Source organism: Tursiops truncatus, chromosome 14 (genome assembly GCF_011762595.2).
Source record: "Tursiops truncatus isolate mTurTru1 chromosome 14, mTurTru1.mat.Y, whole genome shotgun sequence".
Lineage (NCBI taxonomy): Eukaryota > Metazoa > Chordata > Mammalia > Artiodactyla > Delphinidae > Tursiops > Tursiops truncatus.
Window position 1 is genome coordinate 57,063,407 of NC_047047.1, and position 23,207 is coordinate 57,086,613.

The 23,207-nt window shown below is 39.8% G+C and overlaps 1 protein-coding gene across 11 annotated transcripts in view; it reads left to right on the plus strand.

The window, feature by feature from the left end:
* The first annotated feature begins 22,486 nt into the window (after positions 1-22,486).
* Positions 22,487-23,207, plus strand: part of THUMPD2 (THUMP domain 2 tRNA and snRNA guanosine methyltransferase) — a 45,988-nt gene continuing 45,267 nt past the window's right edge. For 6 of the 11 annotated variants that reach the window (XM_073791421.1, XM_073791422.1, XM_019943180.3 and 3 more), the window contains exon 1: positions 22,488-22,640. In XM_073791421.1, the coding sequence (XP_073647522.1) occupies positions 22,515-22,640 (126 nt within the window). In that variant the 5' untranslated portion in view covers positions 22,488-22,514. Of the gene's footprint in view, positions 22,641-23,207 lie in introns of all 11 variants that reach the window. The other 5 variants (XM_073791428.1, XM_073791427.1, XM_073791429.1 and 2 more) reach the window with 3 other exon arrangements.

Sequence of the window (23,207 nt, forward strand, 5' to 3'; positions counted from 1 at the left end):
TAAATTAACTATCATTCAGAACCTTAATAGGAATATCTTCATTAAAAAACTAAATTAATCTAACCTACAGGTTAAATCTAAATTTTTTTTCCTCCAGGAAAATAAATATCATATGAGCTCCATAAGGCTGGTGGTAAGATGCTCTGTTGAACTCTCAAGCAAACCTCCCCACAAGAAGACTTACCAAAGCAGGAAGTTGCATGAAAATGAAAACAACAGAAAAAGCATCAGTCTTCATCATCATGGCTGGACAGATCTGGTGTAGGTGCAGAATTTATAATGCTGAAGCAAATGGCTTGACTTTGTGGAAATCAATGAGAGTAAAATTCAATTTAAACTTTTTATGAAAATAACAAAGTTTAAGATGTGACTTTGCTGTTGTAGTAAATCATCAAGATTGTTAAAAACTATGAGACGTAGACCCAGAAAATCATCATTCAAGTACATAAATTATACCCCTGAAAGTAGAGTATTGGCCCTTTCAGCCTCAGCAAGAAAAGAAAAGTTGGGCTTCCCTGGTGGCGCAGTGGTTGAGAATCTGCCTGCTAATGCAGGGGACGTGTGTTCGAGCCCTGGTCTGGGAAGATCCCACATGCCGCAGAGCAACTAGGCCCATGAGCCACAACTACTGAGCCTGCGCGTCTGGAGCCTGTGCCCCGCAACAAGAGATGAAGCGACAGTGAAAGGCCCGTGCACCGCGATGAAGAGTGGCCCCTGCTTGCCACAACTAGAGAAAGCCCTCACATAGAAACGAAGACCCAACACAGACAAAAAAAAGTTGAGCCAAGTCTATATACTACAGGCATACCATTCTATTCATGTCAGCAAGCTCCAGAGATAGGGATCAATATGGCCAAGGTAATTATACAGTAATATGCAACGATTATTAAAGTTACTGAAATTTGGGAAGAAGCAGTGGTATACACTGTCCTTTTAAAACACAGTTATAGGGCTTCCCTGATGGTGCAGTGGTTGAGAGTCCGACTGCCGATGCAGGGGACACGGGTTCGTGACCCAGTCTGGGAAGATCCCACATGCCACGGAGTGGCTGGGCCCTTGAGCTATGGCCGCTGAGCCTGCGCATCCGGAGCCTGTGCTCCACAATGGGAGAGGCCAAAAAACACAGTTATACAACTTGAGAACTGGTAATATTATAAAGAATGTACCCTTGTGGCATGACAGTGAACTAGCCCAGATTGCTAGCTCCCTCTCCTGAACCCAAACCCAAAGAAGCAAACACCAAAACAAAGAAAAAACAAGCAAAACAAACCAAAAACTAAGAGGGAATCACATGCATTTTAAACACTAACATAAAACCCATAAGAGACTCCTGAAGATCTAGAAGGTGGTTAGGATCTTAAGTGGGGAGGAAATAGCAGTCTCCCCAGGAGGTTTACAAACCAGGATCTGAGCTTCAGACTCCTCTCCCTGGATACTCATTAAAAGTGAAGGTACACACACCTATGGCCAGTTAATCTACAACAAAGGAGGCAAGATCATACAATGGAGAAAAGATAGTCTTTTCGATAAGTAGTGCTGGGAAAACTGGACAACTACATGTAAAAGAATGAAATTAAAACCTTCTCTAACACCATACACAAAAATAAACTCAAAATGGATTAAAGACATAAATGTAAGACCTCATACTATAAAACTTCTAAAGGAAAACATAGGCAGGACACTCTGACATAAATTGCAGCAATGTCTTTTTAGATCCGTCTCCTACAGTAATGGGAATAAAAAGAAAAATAAACAAATGAGACCTAATTAAACTTAAAAGCTTTTGTACAGCAAAGGAAATTGTAAACAAAACGAAAATGCCACCTGCAGAATGGGAGAAAATATTTGCAAACGCTGCAACCAATAAGGGATTGATCTCCAAAATATACAAACAACTCATGCAGCTCAACAGCAAAAAAACAAACCACCCAATCAAAATTTGGTCAGAAGATCTATATATACATTTTTCCAAAGAAGACATAAAGATGGCCAAAAAGCACATGAAAAACACTCAACACCGCTAATTATTAGAGAAATGCAAATCAAAACTACAACAAAGTATCACCTCACACCAGTCGGAAGGTCCATCATCAAAACGTCTACAAATAATAAATGCTGGAGAGGGTGTGGAGAAAAAGGAACCCTCTTGCACTGTTGGTGGGAATGTGAATTGGTACAGCTACTATGGAGAACAGTATGGAGGTTCCTTTAATAACTAAATATAGAGCTACCATATGATCCTGCAATCCCACTCCTGGGCATATATCCAGAGAAACCCATAATTCGGAGAGATACATGCACCCCAATGTTCATTGCAGCACTGTTTACAATAGCCAAGACATGGAAGCAACCTAAATGTCCATCGACAGAGGAATGGATAAAGAAGATGTGGTATATATTGGGTTGGCCAAAAAGTTCGTTCCAGTTTGTCCATAACATCTTACAGAAAAACTGAAACAAACTTTTGGGCCAACCCAATATACACAATGGAATATTACTCAGACATAAAAAAAGAATGAAATAATGCCATTTTGCAGCAACATGAATGGACCTAGAGATTATCATACTAAGTGAAGTAAGCCAGACAAAGATAAATGTCATATGATATTGCTTATATGTGGAATCAAAAAAAAAAGATACAAATGAACTTATTTCCAAACAGAAATAGACTCACAGACATAGAAAACAAACTTATGGTTACCAAAGGGAAGGGATAAATTAGAAGTTTGGGATTAACATATACACACTAGTATATATAAAATAGATAACCAACAAGGGTGTAGTCTATAGCACAGGGAACTATACTCAATATTTTGTAATAACCTAAAGGGAAAAGAATTCAGTTATATATATATATATATATATATATACACACACACACATATATATATATCTGAATCACTTTGCTGTACACCTGAAACTAACGTGATACTGTAAATCAACTAGACTTCGATTAAAAATTAAAAAATAAATATAAAATTAAATTAAAAATTTAAAAAGTCAAGGTAGCAAATACCCACAGGGGAATATAAGTTCAGAAGGAAAAATGGCACTTGAAGAATATAAGTGCTATAAAACAAAAGACAACAAACAGTAACATATAGCAAATAAAGCTGAATTATTGGAAGAAGCAGATTAAGAATGTAAAGTAAGCATAAGATCAAGTATTGGTTACATGATGAAGAAACAAGAATTTTTAAGAACCATGAAGGACAATATGGATAAAGTGGAAAACTTAGTGAGCTGCAAGATCAAGGCAAAGTACAAAGGATTCAGGGATGAATTAACAGATGGAATATATGTGGGATATTACAAATATATTTAAAAGATATGAAAGTAGGGCTTCCTTGGTGGCGCAGTGGTTGAGAGTCCGCCTGCCGATGCAAGGGACATGGGTTCGTGCCCCGGTCCGGGAAGATCCCACATGCCGCGGAGCGGCTGGGCCCGTGAGCCATGGCCGCTGAGCCTGCGCGTCCGGAGCCTGTGCTCCGCAACGGGAGAGGCCACAGCAGCGAGAGGCCCGCGTACCGCAAAAAAAAAAAAAAGGTATGAAAGTAGAGTGTTACTATCTGCATAATAGTATACAGTTGATCCTTAAACACATGGGGGGTAGGGGCGCTTACCCCACACACAGTCGAAAATCTGCATATAACTTTAGTCTGCTTCCATATCTGCAGTTCTGCATCTGCAGACAATGACAGATCATGTATTACTGTGGTACATATTTATTTTTAAAAATCCACATATGAGTGGATCCATGCTGTTCAAACCCATGTTGTTCAAGGGTCAGCTGTAATGGGAGAGTAAATAAAAGGAAGTAAATATTTGAAGAATTAATGACTGACAGTTTCCCAGAATTAAAGATGAAAGCCCTCATTTTAAGAAGGCACAAAGAGTGCCAAGGGACAAACAAAAGAAGGAGAAGGAAAAGAAAATCCAAAATCTAGACATCGATGGAGGAAAACTAAAGGACTCCGAAGTCTAAGAGAAAACTCTGAAAGCTTCTAGAAACAAAGAGCAATTCAACTACAAAGGATAAAATTCAGACAACTAGTCTTCTCAACAGCTACACTAGAGGCAATGAAAAAATATTTTTAAAGTGTTTCAAGAATATATAAAATTAAAATTTTTATGTCCCGTAATTCTCATTTAACTATGAGAAGCCAATAAGAATATTCTTTGTATGCAAAGCCTCAGAATGTTTACCACACAAAGACCTGCTGTGAAAACACTCAGAAAAAGTACGCTAACAGAAAGAAAACAAACTAACCCTGATATAAAGGAAGTTAGGGTGAGTAAATAATTCAGAAAGTTTTATTTTGCCTGAAAAAAGCAGAAGAGAAAAAAATTAATACACATAATAATCCAGAGCTGAAAGGGGATGATACTAAGTGGACTTTCTTCAGAAAAGAGGAAAGTAGAGGTTGCCATCAGAAGTAAGACACCATTTTACAGATGAGGAAACTGAGGCACGGAGCGATTAAGAAACCTGTACAAGGACACACAGCCAGTAAGAGGCAGTACCAAGATTCAAATTCAGGCAATATGATTCAGAGTTCAGTCTTCAAGGGGAAGATATAGATATTGATAAAATCAAGAACTATGAAAGGGAAAAAAAACATAAAAGTGGATCTTAAATTTGAGGTAACCACCAAATAAAAATTTAATATGTATACCTGTCTAACCAGCATAAGAATATTTGATTTATTGAGTGGAAGGAAGGAAAGGAAAAATAAATTAACCAAATGAAAGTATCATAAAGAGATAAGATGAGTTAGATGGTCTCAATAATTCTAAGTATGACAATAACTAAAATAAATGTAAATTATTAAAGTAACCAACAAAAAAGAAATAGGGTATCAGATCAGCTTAACAACAAACAAAAAATTAGATGCAAAAATAAGTTGTCTACAGAGACATGCTCAGATACAGAAAAGCTGAAAAGGAAAGGAAGGAAAGAGATGTAATAGGCAAGTGTGAACCAAAAGAAAGCCAGAGAAGCAATTTTAACGTCAGCTGAAAGTGAATGCCGGGCCAAAAATAGCAGTGAAAATATGAATACTATATATAGGTTAAAAGAATATAAATCAAAAAGATATTATGATTACATCCCTAAATGCACTTAACAACACCTCAAATAATAATAGTTCATGTGCATTTAGTGCTTATCATATTCCAAGCACTGTTCTAAGAGTTTTACATGTATTAACTCATTTAATCCTCAGTAACCCGCTGGGGTAATTATAACCTCCCATTTTACAGAGGAGGGAACTGAGACACAGAGGGTTACACAAGGACATGCTCAGACTACCTGACTCAGAGTTCACTTTCTCAACCTCTATTTTCTGCTACTATTCTAAATTATAAAGTAACAACTGACAGGTTTTTTAGGAGATAAATCTAGAACAAATTATGAATTTACTTGGAAAGGTTAAGACACCCTACAGAAAATGATAGATCAGGTAGATAACAAGTAAATAAAGCAATAGAACATGGATCAGCAAATTCTGACCTGCAGGCTGACAACCAATTTTTGAAAATACAATTTTATTGGAACACAGCTATACTCATTCATTTACATACAGTCTATAGCTGCTTTTGCATTATCACAGCAGAGTTGAGTAGTTATGACAGAGACTGTATGGTCTGCAAAGCCTAAAATATTTACTATCTGTCCTTTAAGGAAAGATTGCCAGCACCTGCTATAGAAGATTTAAACAAAGTTAACCAGCTTGGCCAGTGATATATAGAGCGTTTCATAGCCAGAGAAGAGTCTACACATCTCCCCAACAGTATGTCAAATTCATTACCTTAAAGCTCTAATTCCACCCTCCTTGCACAAAAACAAAGACACCCAAAATATAACCCTAATCACAATATTAGAGAATAAAACAAACATAGGGACCAGGTAAATAAGATGAAAATGAATGCCTTAAGAAAAGGCATTTGAATGTGACAGTCAAATGCACAGACCTTTAGTGCTAATTTAAATGAGCGAAGAGGAATAGATTAGTAAAATGTCTCAAGGCAACTGTGGACATTTGTCAACAAATTTAAAATAAGCATTACCCTACAGTTATTGAATCATCTACTGCACAACCCTTGAAGGAGAAAGAGTGAGTATAGCAGATAAGAGCCTGGGCACTGAGGTCTAGCAGCACAAATTCCACTCTCAGCTCTGTCCCTGAGCACTGTGTGGTTGTGGTTAAGGAAAGTCACTCAACCGTCCGTGCCTCGATTTCCTGATCTGTAAGACGAGGCTAATAATACTACCCATCTAACCATAGAGTTATTGAGAGTGATAAGTGAAATGATATAAATGAAAAGGGCTTAGCATAGTCCCTAGCATACAGGAAGTTTTCAATCTATTGATAATCGGGGATATCACCCAATGGATAACTGAGAAACCACCATGACTCCAGAAACAGTGTATTATGAAATTACTTTCTTTTAAGTTTAAAAAAATTCTTTTCCTGTTGTACCATCTGTTGAAGCGGTAATATTTTGAGAACACAGGTTGCTGCTATCCTCTGTTCCTTCATTCACTAAGAATATCCAAGTTTAGAAGCAAGAGCATTGTGAGGAGTGGGCAGGGAAAGAGTCTGATATATGTACTGAGCGGGAATAGATCCAAGATGTACGGAAATCCAAGTTTAGAAGCCTATGTTTTGTTTAGTTCTATGAGTATCTCCTAATAATGACTGTCATAAAAAATGGTTAAGCCAGAGATGTTTTTATGATCAGTACCCTAGAAAGCAAGATGTGAGCACCAAGGTCTTCTCTGATAGAAAATCAATTTTAAGAACAGACGTCCAGGACATGGGTTCGAGCCCTGGTCTGGGAAGATTCCACATGCCGCAGAGCAACTAAGCCTGTGCGCCACAACTACTGAGCCTGTGCTCTAGAGCCCGCGTGCCACAACTACTGAAGCCCACGCACTTAGACCCCGTGCTCCGCAACAAGAGAAGCCACCGCAGTGAGAAGTCTGCGCACCGCAATGAAAAGCAGCCCCCGCTCGCCGCAACTAGAGAAAGCCTGCGCGCAGCAACAAAGACCCAACACAGCCAAAAATAAATAAATAAACAGTATAAAAAATTTTTTTAAGAAAAGAAAAGAACAGAAGTCCAAAGGATATCTTCTCTTAAATCTACCTATAATCGTGATGCTGTAGGTCAAAAAGCCCTATCTCATTCTGATCAGGGCTGAAAAGATACAGAAGACAGTGTTATCAGACTTCAAGAGAAATAAAGGTTCACCAAAATTTAGGTGGATTAATTTCTTATTGTACAGTCATCAGAAATTAAAGCAGAGCAAGAGAAACTGGCAAAGCTCATGACTCAAAGATCTGGTTTAATAGCAGAACTTGGATACAGAATATGTCATTTACGATGCTTTGGGGGAAAGTTTAACTTTGCATATCTCTGGATAAACCTTATAATTTGAATATTTACTTTGTAGAATTAAACAAACCTCAGCTAAATTTGAAGCCAGGACAAGCCTGTGGGAGGAGCTCTCTTTGCTCTGCCTTGCATCATCAATTACTCCAAACAGGGAGAGACATAAGCCTACATCTCTGACAGGAAGATGTCGCCTACTTTACTGTCCAGCAGGAAGAAGAAAACTCTCAGCCCCTGACAATCCAGCCAATCTGATAGCAGCCCTACAGATAAGAAGCCTCCATACTTCTGGACTTGCAGCTTCTTTCCCTTTGGTTATCACAGCCCTTCCCTACTCCTCCCTTTTCCCTATAAAAGCCAGTTTGCATTCCTTGTTCTCTGGATTGCCTGTGGTCCCGAATAGCTCATGTATCCCAAATTGCAATTCCTCTGGCTATTTCTGAATAAACTTGCTTTTGCTGGTAAAATAACTGGCTATGATATTATTAACATTGACAGCTCAAAGTGTAACCACAATCTCTGCAGCAAAGGAAGCCTAGAGAGGAAGACTAGAGTACATTCATCATTTTGGGTGAAGTTTCTTACAAGATTGTAAGTCTCTTTTTTGGGAAATCTCTAATTGAGAACATTATCATTTATATAAATAGGACTGTTGGACTCATGGCTAATTGTGTATCATGGGCTTCAGGTGATCTGAGTCCCTTTCCATAAAATGTGAGAATCTCTTAAGTGATCATTGGAAACCTTCAAACCAGTTTCTTTTCTAAAGACCTTTTTTTTCTTCTGCCTGTAAGTCCTTATAGTGCAGCTTACCCTATTATCTCTTCAAGCTTCATCAATAATTATCACAATTGGTCATTTTCATTTAGACTATTATTGAGAAATAGCCCCAAAATAAACTCTGAAAAATTAATAGCTTGAGTTGTATCAGTGTTCTTGTCAAATGTTAGACTGGATGAATTAAAACTTGTATTTAAATAAATTATACTATCAACTCCAAAGGGAAAATAATTAGAATAAATTCATTAACACTCCATCTACTGATCTGTCGATTCCTAGTATAGATAAGAACAAGATTTTCTTTGCTTTCCAAATATTTTTTATTGAATTAGGCCTAACCACGTACAAAATATATAGCTGTGTTGATTTTCAAAATCATAGAAACAACACCAAGCAACTTGAAATTTGATACAGATTTTCTTCTGACATTTATTTACTGAAATATTTGTTGTCGATTTCAAAAGAAAGGAGGGAAGGAAGGAAAGAAGAGGGAATAATGTTACACACATCACAAAACCTCATTTCTGTAGGCAATGCTAGTGTTAATGCAATCAAGTGGAATAAACAGGAAACAGCTTATAAAAATTGTATCTGAGTGATGACTACTATTTTTAAAATTTGTTCCTCAGGTTGTATCTTATCACACTTCTGTTTACACTTAATCCAGGATGTAAGACGGGATGATTTGCCTCTGTCAGATGTTGAGGCCCGGGTAAAATGAACAGTTGTCATTTGATGTCATTAAACTTCAGCCTAGAAGGCCACCACAATAACCCAGGAAGGTAAATAAAACACACAGGACTCCAAACAGAATTTTTTTTTTCTCCTCTCACTTCATAAAACCAAACTGGGCTAAAACCATGCAGCCATAAAACATCAACCAGCCCTAGATCACCTCTCTCAAAGGCCCTGACCTCCAGAGACTTCTGTTCGCTCTGCGAAAAAATTTTAATATGCAAAATCTTCTGCTTATCAGTTGCCTTAAAAGAGACCATGAGAATCCCCATACATGGCTGTAGTTTGGCTAAAGGTGAAGCTGTGTCCCTTTTCATGGATATTTTTACAAAAGAACAGCCTTCTCCTTGCAGTGTTTTCTCCATTCCCTAGACGTGCACCACCTCCCACACCCCGCCCAAGTACATTTAAAAAGACTTTTCTTTAGAAATGTAAGCCAAGGGGTAGTTAGTGAAGAATTTTCCCCACTGGGCTCCCTAGAACAACCCTTATATTTAGTTGAGGAGAATTAAATATCAATAATTTTCAAGCCCTGGTCTATAGAGATCTTGGTATTTCTTTAAATAACTAGTTTGCTAAAAATAAAGTTGCCATATGATCCAGCAGTCCCACTCCTGTGCATATACCCAATAAAACTATAATTTGAAAATACACATGCACCTCTATGTTCATAGCAGTACTATTTACAAGAGCCAAGACATGCTATTTACAATAGCAACCTAAATGTGCATCAACAGATGAATGGATAAAGAAGATGTGGTATATATATATATATATATATATATATATATATATATATATATATATGTAATGGAATATTACTCAGCCATAAAAAAGAATGAAATAATGTCATTCGTAGCAACACGGATGGACCTAGAGATTATCATACTAATCAAAGTAAATCAGAAAGAGAAAGACAAATACCATATGATGTCACTTATATGTGGAATCTAAAATACAACACAAATGAGCATATCTACAAAACAAAAACAGACTTACAGACATAGAGAACAGACTTGTGGCTGCCAAGGGTGGGGGTAGGAAGTACTGGGAGTCTGGGATGAGCAGGTGCAAACTATTATATATAGGATGGATAAACAACAAGGTCCTACTGTATAGCACAGGGAACTATATTCAATATCCTGGGATAAACCATAATGGAAAAGAATATGAAAAGAATATATAAATGTATAACTGAGTCATTTTGCTATACAGCAGAAATTAGATACAACATTGTAAATCAACTATAGTTCAGTAAAATTTTTATAAATGACTAGTTTTCTACCACTGTCTCAAAAGTAATTTTTAAAAACCTTTCCAAAAGCTTACATAAAATTTAATAATTTATGTATATGACTTTTATCAATATCTCAAGCAATTAATTGAGGTAAAACCTGAGGAAGATCCTTAGGAGAGACTAATCCTTATAGCTGTCTCTTTCCCCCTCCTTGCATTCCTGATTGGTGGGGTTTCCCTGGGAACTCACAAAACTGCTATTAAATCAACCAAAGCGAGCTGGACAGCAGAGAGTGACAAGAGTGGCACCTGTCACAAGTAAGAAAGGAATGCCCACTACTGGTTTTATCCCTTCCTTATTCTCAAATAGAGCAACATGTCACCATCATAATGTCCTTCTATGTCCAATCTTACTAAAATAAACCAAAACCCAAAGGGCACGGGGAAATCACATGCTTAGGAACAGACAGAGGAACTTTCTCCCTGTTTTAGAAAGTGAGGTCCATGAGCTCGGACCTTTTCAGACTGGTTCACGACCATATTCCCAGCATCTAGAACAGGCATCATTATGATTTTTGAGAACCACTGTTTTTAATTCTGTACATTCAAACTGCAGAAAGTAACACCAGCTTTTGGGTTCCAAAAATTATCCACCATAAGATGTCTAATAAGAATATATTATAGGCAGGAGGACACACAATCTCCACAAAATCGAGGATCAATTCTTTTCCCCTTATCTGTGGCTAGCAGGTATAAACTTCACCAGCCCTTTGGGGAGCACACTTTGGTTACAGTACATTTTCAGAAAACGAATCTAGTACTTAAAGTTAACTTCATTCTCCATAATGATCCTTTTACCTGAGTATTTAAAGACGTATCATGTCAAAAGTAAAATCAGTGAGGTCTGCCTCCTCTACCTGATTTAAAACTGTGAGTCTTTCTCTTTCCTGTGCTCCTAGCCCTCCTTAACTTGCTCTATTTCTCAGTAGCACTTTTGACATTCTAACACACCCCACATCTTATTTATTATCATGATGGCTTCTTTGCTTGCCTCCTGCAGCCCCCAACTAGAGTATCAGTGCCACAGGGGTATTTTTAAAGACAGAGTTATTTGCTTTGTTCACTAATGTTCCCATATGCTTAGCTAAACTCATGTCTGGCACAGAGCTGATGCTCAATAAATATTTGTTCAATGAATAAATGTTATTTTTCATTAGATAAGCCATTCTACCATGCTGACATTTATTACTGTAAATATAAAAACATAAATGCAAAACTGAGTAAAAATTATATGCAACTTTTGGGCTTCCCTGGTGGCGCAGTGGTTGAGAGTCTGCCTGCCGATGCAGGGGACACAGGTTCGTGCCCCGGTCCGGGGGGAATCCCACATGCCGCGGAGCGGCTGGGCCTGTGGGCCATGGCCACTGAGCCTGCGCGTCTGGAGCCTGTGCTCCGCAACGAGAGAGGCCACAACAGTGAGAGGCCCGCGTATGGAAAAAAAAAAAAAAAATTATACGCAACTTTGGTCTGTTTTTGATAGTCACATCAGGGAGTGTTTTACAGGAAATATCACAAACCTTTGCCATAGCAGTTATACATGTAGGCAAATAGTTTTAGAGTTTTAGCCAGGTTTTCTGAAAAACGTTTCATCAGGGGATTTATCTGCATCCAGTTTGAGTCTGGTCTATGATACCCTTTGTTTCAGCTCAGAATGCTTTTGTAAGCAGGTAATGAGAGAAGAGCCACTGTTAGGAGGATTAAACCATAAGGACACTTATTGTTTAATAAGCAAGAAAAAGTAGGCAGTCCCATAATTCAACAATGTTATTAAAGACCCAGGTTCTTTCCAACTTTCTGCTTCCCCATGAACTTGTTGGGTTTTTTACCTTAATGCTTGTTGCCTCATGGTTGCAAGACGGCTACCATAGCATACGGCATCACACCTGCATTCAAAACAGAAAAAAAGAGGAAGATGCCATAGCATTAAGTTCTCTGGTATCTGTCTCTTTTATCAGGAAAGCAAAAGGAGTGCCAGAAGACACAGCAGAGATTCATTGGCCAGAACTAGGTCACACGGCCAACCCCAGAGATTAAAAAGCCAGGAAAAGCAAAGATCTGGCAAGGAACAGGATTGCCTGACAATGGTTCTCTACCCTAGTGAGAGATTTTTTTAAATGCTAATGACACACTTCAAACCAATTAATTCAGAATTGTGGAGACGGAGCAGGAATCTGTATTTTTTTCTTTTAAGAATTTTTTTATGCCATTCTCTCCAGTTCTGTCATTTTTTTAAATTTTTATTTTATATTGGAGTATGGTTGATTAACAATGTTGTATTTGTTTCAGGTGTACAGCAAAGTAATTCAGTTATACATATACATGTATCTATTCTTTTTCAAATGGGAATCTGTATTTTTAAAAGAAAAACAGGTGGGACTTCCCTGGTGGTCCAGTAGCTAAGACTCCTGGCTCCCAATGCAGGGGGCCCGAGTTCGATCCCTGGTCGGGGAACTAGATCCTGCATGCTGCAATTGAAAAGATCCTGCGTGCTGCCACTAAGACCTGGCACAGCCAAATAAATAAATAAGTAAATAAATATTTTTTAAAAAAAAGAAAAAGAAAAAGCAACAGAGGTGATTGTCACGTGCAGGCAGGGTTGAGAAGCACAGACTGGGCAATTCAAGAGTCATTGCTAGGATTAGTCACATCCATTGTCATCCCAAATGAAATCTGGCTTTTGTAAAAAAGGGGATGGGTTAGGAAAGCAAATGGTATCAGCTACATCCATTAACTTAATGTTATTACCACAATTCTATTTAAAAAGTCTCACTCTGCTGTTCATTCTTGCATTCAGTCAGAAGACATTTATTAAGTACCCTTTAAGTGTAAGGTGCTGAGGACAAAAGATGAATAAGTTCTTAACTTAGAAACTAATGAGGGAGATAAACATGTAGAAAAAAAAATCCATCAAAATCCAATATGCCAGGGGCTGGGGAGAGGGAGAGATGGGCGGAGGGGGGGGGGGGTTGTTCAGTTTTATAAGATAAAAAGTTCTAGAGATCACTTGCACAACAATGTGAATATAGTTACTACTGAACTGTATACTTAAACATGGTTAAGGTGGTAAATTTTATGCTATGTGGTTTCTACCACAATTTAAAAAACAAAAGCAAAACAAAACAAAAAACAATATGGTAAATCCTAATAGAGGAATAAGACTAAAGAGCTTATGGGAGAACAAATAATTTTTTTTCATTTATCAAAGTCTTTGGAAGTGAATAATTACCCATCTAGCCTCTTCAGTAACCATCTGTCTCTATGCATCAATTTCACCCTTTATGACCTGATCTTGGGACACCTACCTTGCTTAGATTGTGATCAACAAATGGTAAAGAGCAAAGGCTACACTCTGGGCCACCAAGAAGACACCTTAATGGGAAAGGGACCAGCAGGTCAGAAAGCCAGAACTTCAGACTCTGGGATTTGAAGTCCCAAAGGGCTTTAAGAGTTGAACCCATGCATTTTTTTTTCAGTTTTCTTTATAACAGACCAGTATCCCACTAATGATCCCATTCATGTATTTGAAGATATTTAAGGCTTTTCCTTAACCTTCCTTCACTTCAGCAAGCTAAACAATTTCAACTCCTTCTAACCTTCCATGTAAGATGTGTTTTCCTCAGTTATTTTTTTCCCTAACCTTCTCTGCTTTCATATCCATGTCAAAAGTAAAACTATTCTAATAAATGCCCTAAAATACTATATTAAGTAATTGTTAACAAATATGCAGTTTGAGGTCCACTTTTAGTATTTAGTCTCATAACAGCTAAATTTGGATTAAACTTGTGTCTAGTCAGTCCTTCCCAATTTTTTTCCTTGCATTTGCCCCCATCAGATTTATCTTATTAGTGAGATATTGTCTTCAAGTTTTTGAACATCTCTTTGACAGAATCTGGGTAGAGAGCCAACTGTAATTCAACGAAGAGCAAGGAATTTCTAAATCAAGTTACCACCTAACACGGTTTTCAACAGGTTATATATGTGAATGTTTTAAATTCTATGTATACCCATCTTGAAATAACAAATACTATTACTTACCACATCTGGGCTGTACATTTAAAACATATGGGTGTCAAGTTTATCTGGAATTGTTTGGATTCACCGTGGTTTCCAGAGCCTATGTCTTCCAGCTGCCCTCACTGGGTGCTCAGTAACAAAGCAGCCTTCAAGGAAATCCAACTCTCAGAACTGTGACTGCTATTCTCACCCCACAAACGAAGAGCCTCAACACGCATTCAACAGCCGCATTTCACCCCCCTCCCTAACGCACAGTCTTTCACAACTTTAGGAATCTGTTTTTGAAAGAATCCAAGTCCACTGCCACAGTTAAGAAAAGTGCTTCCAATTTAAAGAGTGTATGTACCCCCAAAGTCTAAACAGTCTGGAAAATCTGCACTATATCTACATCCAATGTAGAGCGCTGGTACGGCATCCAGTACAAACCACATACAACGTCCAGACAACTAATTTGAGCAATTCTGATTCTTGTGATTCATCCAGGTGCTAGTGCAAAACTAGTACTATTTTACAGAAGAGTTTAAAGAGACTATAAGAAAATGATCATCCAAAACTACAAAACTGAGAATGTTGGGCCCAACCTCTGATTATAATCCCCATTAGTTAACCTGCCCTGGGTCACCCTGAGATTGCACTGTCTATGCCTGTCAACAATAAGAAATAAGTACTGAAGGATTAGACACTTGGTTTATAGAAAACCTATTGCTGCAGGTGAGGGATGAATTCAGACACTTAGGTTTTCCTTATGGGCTCTGGCCTGAGTTCTTGCTTCCACTGAATTTATTCAAAAGATAGCCACAATGCATGTAGAGGGTACCACCCCTTTTCCACATCAAAACATACTACTATATGTAAAATAGATAACTAACAAGGACCTACTGAGAACCTGAAAAATTTTATATATAGATATATAGATATATAACTGAATCACTTTGTTGTACACCTGAAACTAACCCAACATTGTAAATCAACTATATTTCAATTAAAAAAAAAGAAAACACCCTGATAACTTTGAATCCTAAAATACCTGAGGCAAAATCTGTTTCTGTCTATTTGTTTTACTGAAAGTTTGGGTACTCGAGAGGTTAAACATGGCAACACCAGAAACAAATTTAAATTGAGTACTGAAGATCCTTCTTAGAAGTCCTTCAGCAACCATACCACAGGCAACCTCTCACTGGCTGCTTTTCCCCACTGGCCTCAGCTTCCCACCCTGCTATCCCACACCCCCCTTTCCTTATCTGATCTCCCTCCATCACCATATTCCCTACCTCTTGTTGACTTCTCAAGCAGAATGGTTTAACTGTCTCTAGATTTCTCTGGTCGGGGACTTGAAGCCTCACTGAACTCCATCGAGGAATCTTCTTAAACAGACTATTTTGTATCTAAGGTGAATTCTGAAGCCTGCCTTTAAGATTATTTTTCCCAGCCTGGCTACATTTACATTTTGAAATTTGTGAGGCAGAAGACCTGTGTCATCTAAGTTGATCAGAGTGACGGGGCAATAAAGCAAGATACACATAGTGATTAAAGATACAAATATTATTATCTGTCTGGGATCTAGAAGCTCACCCAGTACCAAATAATTGCAGCATTATGTCTTATTCTGAAGGTATTTTATGAAAGACCCAAATGATTGCCTAAGCTGGTGCTACAGATTGCATCTTTCATTTTGTATCTATATTGTTTTTCTGTTAAGCTAAGTAATTAATACCACTATTAAAAATTATAGAGGCTTCCCTGGTGGTGCAGTGGTTAAGAATCCACCTGCCAATGCTGGGGACATGGGTTCGATCCCTGGTCTGGGAAGATCCCACATGCCGCGAAGCAACTAAGCCCGTGTGCCACAACTACCGAGCCCGCAAGCCACAACTACTGAAGCCCACGCGCCTAGAGCCCATGCACCGCAACAGAGTACAGCCCCCACTCGCCGCAACCAGAGAAAAGCCCGCGCAAAGCAGCAAAAACCCAACACAGCCAAAATAAACAAATAAAATAAAATAATGAAATAAATAAATTTATTTTTAAAATTATAGCATTAAATGGAAATAGAATATCCTTCATTATTAAATCTAAAAAATTTTTTTAAAGAATTGTTGGGAGACAAGCCTGATTATGTGTGGATATAGATCAGAAAGAATTTTCCAAGAGTGCTAGAAAATCTATTTTTCAAAGCAGCACAAAATGTCCATGGGCAGCAAAGTATTATCACCCTTCAACAACAACAACAAAAGAAAATAGAAAGATATGAATACATAATAAAGTAAGTTTGCTTGCTCCACAATTTACTCTCAACTCTTCATGCCAACAATGGGAGAAAATTGACTGACTCAAGCTAACATTCTAATAAAATCTCCAGATTCTGTTCTGCCAAATACCATTCACGGTAAAACAGGGTGTTCTTTCTGTATTTTCGAGGAAATAAAATCTGGTTGTTTTTGTTTATTTGCAGATCACAGCTGCTTGAGTTTAAAGGTGATTTTTTTCTTCAATGACCACTGATAGGCAAAATAAAAAGCCGTCTACTAGAAAGCAGTAAGACTTACAAGAAAATGAAAGGGGGAAAATATCAAAATATGGGTATCCTAGGTAGTTTGGGACATGTCTGGGGCTTTCTTTGGACTAGGAAATAGAAAGGTAGGTAATGGCAAACCTCTCAAGGAAAATAATTCCTAGTAAACATACACATAAATGCAGCACAAGAAAAGGAATATTAAAACAGCAGTCGGAGTAAGGTGAATATAACTGCAAGAAGAAAATGGCTTTATTTTATCTAGGCAATATAGTTCACGCAAGCAAATTGAAGAAAATTGTAGATTCAGTCATTCGTTCAGTCAGCAGATATATCCAAGAAATGATTTTCATACTCTCTTCTAAGTGGGACATTATAAAGTTCTATCGGATATAAATACAGTTTTATGGGCTCAAAATACATTTAAACAAATAAAACCACATCAAATACCCTAGCGTCTTGAAATATGCATTAAACGCTCAGCACGCTTTTCTGAAAAAGCACTGGATATACTAGGTTTTATTTGTACATCAAAATAATTTCATGCACTGCATAACTAAAGGAAGATAATATCTATAAAAGAGTTGTCTCTCTAGATCAAAGCATGGCAGTTGCATCTTTTGAATTTTGATGCTACAATTAAATCTACAGGGATATGAACACTAATGAATAAATAATGCTTTAAAGCAGTATTTACATACACAACGCAATAATTTTCTGCTAAGTTTTCTTTTTTGACTGTACGTTCAAAGAAGCACCATGCATGATGGTTACTGTGTGCATGTAAGTGGTTTAAATGATCAGTATGTGACCAAGAGCTTTTCCCCAAACTGCTTTTGCCACTCCAGACATACAAATATATTGATTCTTTCACAGCCTGCACTGACTTGGTTGGAATGTGTGTGTGCAACAGACTTCTGTATCTAAGGTTTTACCACAATGCTACAATTCAATTGAATTCTAAAAAATTTATAAAATCCTACTCTTTTTAAATTACTATGTTGGGCTATGTGAACAGAGTTCATCATACCTCCATGGGGCTTACTAACTACATATCCACCGTGGGGAGGTGGGTTTCTGAAGGCAGAGAATGTCCTGACTTGGCAAAGATGTTCAAAGTGAGCTGAGAAGCCACAGATGTGACAAGTGTTCACTCAACTTCAGAATAAATTCATTTGTTCAATCTTGTTTATAAAGTGCTTACTATATGCCAGGCCCAATTGCTCTCCTTTCCTTCCCATATATCACACTGTATTGTCATCCTTTATATGTCTCTCTGGGCAATCCAGCATCATCACATTACCTCCCATTAAACTGAAAGATTCTCAAAGGCTGGGACCTTGTCATATCAACTGATACCTTGCCATAGACTCAATAAATATTTATGAATGAATAAATAAATGGTAAATGTATAAAATGTTATGTTGTAAAGGCAGGAAAAGAGTTTCATGTAAGATGTGGCATTCTAGCTTAGCCTTAAAGAGAAGAAAGGGAAGAGAAGAGGGTTCTAAACAAAGGGAACAGTATAAGCGAAGGCCTGCGGCGAGTGGGGAAAGTGCAGGCATTTGGGGGAAGTCAGCAGTTGAATTGGTTGGTATATAGCAATGGTTCCTTCCTGGGGAGAAGGGCCCCGGCTTGTCACCAACCCCACTCAACTGTACCAGAATACAGGGGAGAGGGGGATGGCAAGCCCGACATATTGAAATGACTCCCCAAGTCATTCTGAGGAGAATTCCTGGTAAGGAAATGTTATTTATAAAGCGTGGAGGGGGAGGCTAGAGAAATGGTGAGGCAGGGGGAAGTAGTAGGCAAAGTTGCAAAGAAGTTTGTCTTTGGGGTCCTCCTGTCCCCTGAATTCCCTTCAGTGGTCTCAGTACTCTACTCTTATCTCCATGTCTCACTCACACAGGCCCCCACTGATATGGTGGTGATAGCAATCCCTTCTAGCTGAGGGGGATTTCTTTAGTGAGTGGCCTTCCATTTAGTCACGATTCCATCCAATTCAGCCTTCACTGACCAAGAGCCCACCATACACAAGCCAGCATACTCTCCTTGGATGCCCAGATGAATGACGTCATCCCATCCTCAAGGATCTCACAGCCTAAAGCATTTGAATTTTAATATCTAAGTTCATACATCAAATGCTTTTAAGAACTAAAGGAATTGCCAATCGCACCAAAATAGGGAGAGAACTTGAAGGAAATAACCTTGCCCTAAATTCCTAAAACACCCCCAATTAAAAGTGTGTCTGTTCTAAAATTGCTCGTGCCAACTGCCAACTTCCTATGAGTTAAATCTGCAATATTCAATCAGCAAAACAGCTGGCTAAGCTAAACATCTACAGGGATCAGTGGTTCTTCTTCAGTAGAGACATTTTTGAATGAGAAACAGAAATGATGGAGGAAAATCATTCGCATAATAGGGAGAGAATTCCAGGCAAGTCTCCTCTCAAAAAACCAATTGTTTTCTCCCTAAAGAGGCAGCTCTCCACCTGTTTCATCTTATCTCAAGCATTGTGTGAAAGGCATTGTCGGAAGGGCTGTGCTGCAGCAGGGTCCAAGGGTGTGTAAATGCGCTTGACCCCCCAACTGGAACAAGAGTGGCCCCTGACCTTGCTGACCAAAGGCTCCTGGAGAGGCAAAGACAACAGAAGAAGGGAAAAGCGGGGGAGGTAAGAGGAAGATGGGCTGTGCAGGCATGCTTTTGTCCAGGAGAGCATATTGCTGGCCAGCCTGAGGCTGGAGAAGTTATTTCTTCTTCTGCCTTGGGCAGCACTGCTGTGACCTGGTCCCTACCAACCTTTCTACCTTTACCTCTATCGACATCAACTCATACAATTTATGCTCTTATAATACCTAACTGCCGCTGTGGCCTTCTGTCTCTGTCTCTCTCTGTCTCTCTGTCTCTCTGTCTCTCTCTCTCTCTCTCTCTCTCTCACACACACACACACACACACACACACACTTGCATCTGCTGCTCCTTCTACCCAAAACTCTACACAACTATTACAACCCCTCACCCTCTCCCCCATCCCCAGTGAGTCATTTAACTCTTACACACCCTTCATGGCTTGGCGTAGAAGTGATTTTCTCCAGGAAGCTCTCCCTGCGGCCTGTTTGTTTGTGCTGCCACAGCATCCTGGGTAGTCCTAAATCAATCTCACCATCCTCTGAGCCCCTTGAAGTCCAGACCCTTACTTACTCATCTTTGTATCCTCAAGACTTAGTGCGGCATCTGGTAGGGAGTGGGTCTGGTACGTGGTGAACTGAATGGGATACCGTATGTCTGGGTGCTTACCATCTTGGGTCCAGAATGTAGGAAGTACTATGGAGGTTTCGTGGGTTTCCCCAGACAGACTTGAGAGTCAGCAGCCTCAAAGTATAGAGAAGTTGGAATAGCTATGGCAACCGCCAAGAGAACAAGAACATAAGTCTGGAGGGAAAAAAAAGATTTCACCAAAATGCATGGGTCCGAGAAGAAGTTTTAGGACTGAAGCTTTGAAAAGCCCACGTTACCTGACTCCATAACAATTTTTATGGACTTCCCTGGTGGCGCAGTGGTTAAGAATCCGCCTGCCAATGCAGGGAACACAGGTTCAATCCCTGGTCCAGGAAGATTCCACATGCCGCAGAGCAACTAAGCTTGTGTGCCACAATTACTGAGCCCACATGCCGCAACTACTAAAGCCTGTGCGCCTAGAGCCCGTGCTCCGCAACAAGAGAAGCCACTGCAATGAGAACCCCGTGCACTGCAACAAAGAGTAGCCCCCACTCACCGCAACTAGAGAAAGCCCGCGCATAGCAACGAAGACCCAACACAGCCAAAATAAATAAACAAATAGATAATTTAAAAATTTTTTTCATAATACTGTCCTAGTGGACCACGAGCTGAGGAGGGGGTGGGACAGAGGGAAGGGAAGTCCATTATTCACCTTGGTGTCCCATCGTGAAGTGCGTGAGACATACTGGCTAGACAGATACACATTTAATAGTTCCTATATATCTGATTCATATAACTACAGAGCTAATTTAATGCTGTTCATACTATAATATGGCTTCTATGCTTCCCAAGTTATATATTCATTGTCAATTTAATTCATAGTTTAAAAACAAATCCCTTCAAATACTGTTAAGAGAGTCAATCAAATCAGGTGGCCCAAACTGGATGGTGTATTCATTACCCTGACGGTTAACTTAGTGCAAGAAATGTGACCTGTTTCATGAACAGAAAGACATTTTGTGGGAGCATAGGAAGTTCTGCTCTTGGGCCTAGGAATTCCCAGTTTGAGCCCAATGCTTGGTGAAGACAGAACCGGGCTCCTTACATGAGAAGAGTAGTGGGGAGAGATGGAGAGGAGGGGAGGGAGTTGGGAGGAATGGAACAGAGCTCAGTATAGTAGATGCCAAGGCGGCTAGGTTCCAGCCTCAGCTGCACCACTAACTCACTGTCCCTTGGCCTCTCTAGGCATCAACTTCCTCAATCTGAAAAACAAGACAGATGGATGAGATGATATTATATCTCCTTTCTAAAAAAAATATTTCACGCCTTTATTTTTAAAAGTTATGCCAGAGATATAATTTCTTTTAAAACTATGCTAACGCATATCATGCTTGATTTTTATTACCTATTTTTATTATGCTTATAGTCAAAGATTAAAAATAAGAGGACACGTGCTGTACTCTTATTTGCCTTCTTATCCAAGTTCCAATGGACTTCTGATTAACTGTCTTCTCCGAGGTACAACAGATGGACCTATTACTGCGGTAGCTTCCTTTGTTATAGACATTTAAAGCGTAGCAGTTACAGATGTTACAGAGAAATCATTTTTTAAGGCTTTATTTTCCCATCTTAAAAAAATATTTGATTTGAAAATATTTTTAACAAGTTACTCATCTGTTTTATTCACCAACAATTTATCAGTTGGAATAGGATTTCTCATTCACACATCTCACTACTAGCACAAACCAGTAATCTTATCCACTTCGGGAAGAGAATTGGGGTGAAATCTAATGGATATTTCAAGCATCACATCAGTTAGCCCCTATAGTCTGCCACATTTTACGTTGCTTCCCTATAATCATCATTCATTTCTTTAGCACCGCGAGGCCATGAGTATCAGAGGCAAAGATGTGTCATGATATCATCTGCTAAAGATCTAACAGATCGATGGCAGTCTTTATTCTTTCTGAAATAAACTCTGCCACCCTCTATGTGTGTGTGTGTGTGTGTGTGTGTGTGTGTGTGTGTGTGTGTGTGTGTGTATATATCCTTTTTTTTTCTTTTTTGCGGTACACAGGCCTCTCACTGTTGTGGCCTCTCCCGTTGTGGAGCACAGGCTTCGGACGCGCAGGCTCAGCGGCCATGGCTCACGGGCCCAGCCGCTCCGCGGCATGTGGGATCTTCCCGGACCGGGGCACGAACCCGTGTCCCCTGCATCAGCAGGCGGACTCTCAACCACTGCGCCACTAGGGAAGCCCTATATATCCTTTTTATATATCCTTTTTATATATCCCAATCATATCCCTTTTATACATGCGCATTATAGATCCCAATCATATCCCTTCCACCTGTGATTGTACATAATTCCAGATTCCTAATCAAGGGGGTTCCAAGCAGTTAACCTAGGAGACCCACATGGCCCTTCCCAGCCGATCGCCCCCTCCCGGGACCTCCCTGCCGGCTCGCCTTTGGCAACACCCTGCCCTCCGCCGCGTGAACGCCGCCTCCGGGTCCGCAGCGCCGAGGCGCGCGTACCCGAGGCCACGTGACCCCGAGCCGCCATGGCGGCGGTGCCGGGCGGTCGCCGCTCCGGGACTGCAGCGGGAGCCCGCTTCTTCTGCACCGCGGGCCGCGGCCTGGAGCCCTTCCTGATGCGGGAGGTGCGGTCGCGGCTGGCAGCCACGCAGGTGAGTCGGCCTGGTCGCGCGCCCGGGCGGGAAGCAGGGCAGCCCAGTCCCCGGCCCTGGGCGTGGTGCCTCCCCGCCGGGGTCCGTCCCAGACCCGGGAAAGCGACGTGAGCCCCGCGCTCTCGGCCCGCGAACCCACGGAGGCGACGTCCCGGCCCTCGGAGTTCTGCTGGCAGGTCCTCTAATTACTGCCGGAAAGACCCGCCAGCCGTTTTTCCCTGCCCATCTGTTACCGCGTATCTGTCACGCGTGCAGTTTTGTTAAAAAGAGGGTTTGACGCAAGTTACTTCATGGATTCTTTAAAAGAAAAGTGATAGTGCCTATAATTAGAATTAGACCTGTCAGAATCCTTTCTCCATCCTTTAAATGCAAATATAATCTTCAGGTTCAGCTGTTTTTGTCAGTTTCCCGACAATGATTATGTTTATCTCTTAGGCCTTTTGGGAGGATTAAATGATAAAGAGTGTGTAACGTACACCTTAAACACGCAGTAAATAGTAGCTAGAAAAATTCTCTTGGAAGCCTCAGAGGAGGAGGTTAACAGTTGCTGGCATTTATACGCTGTTA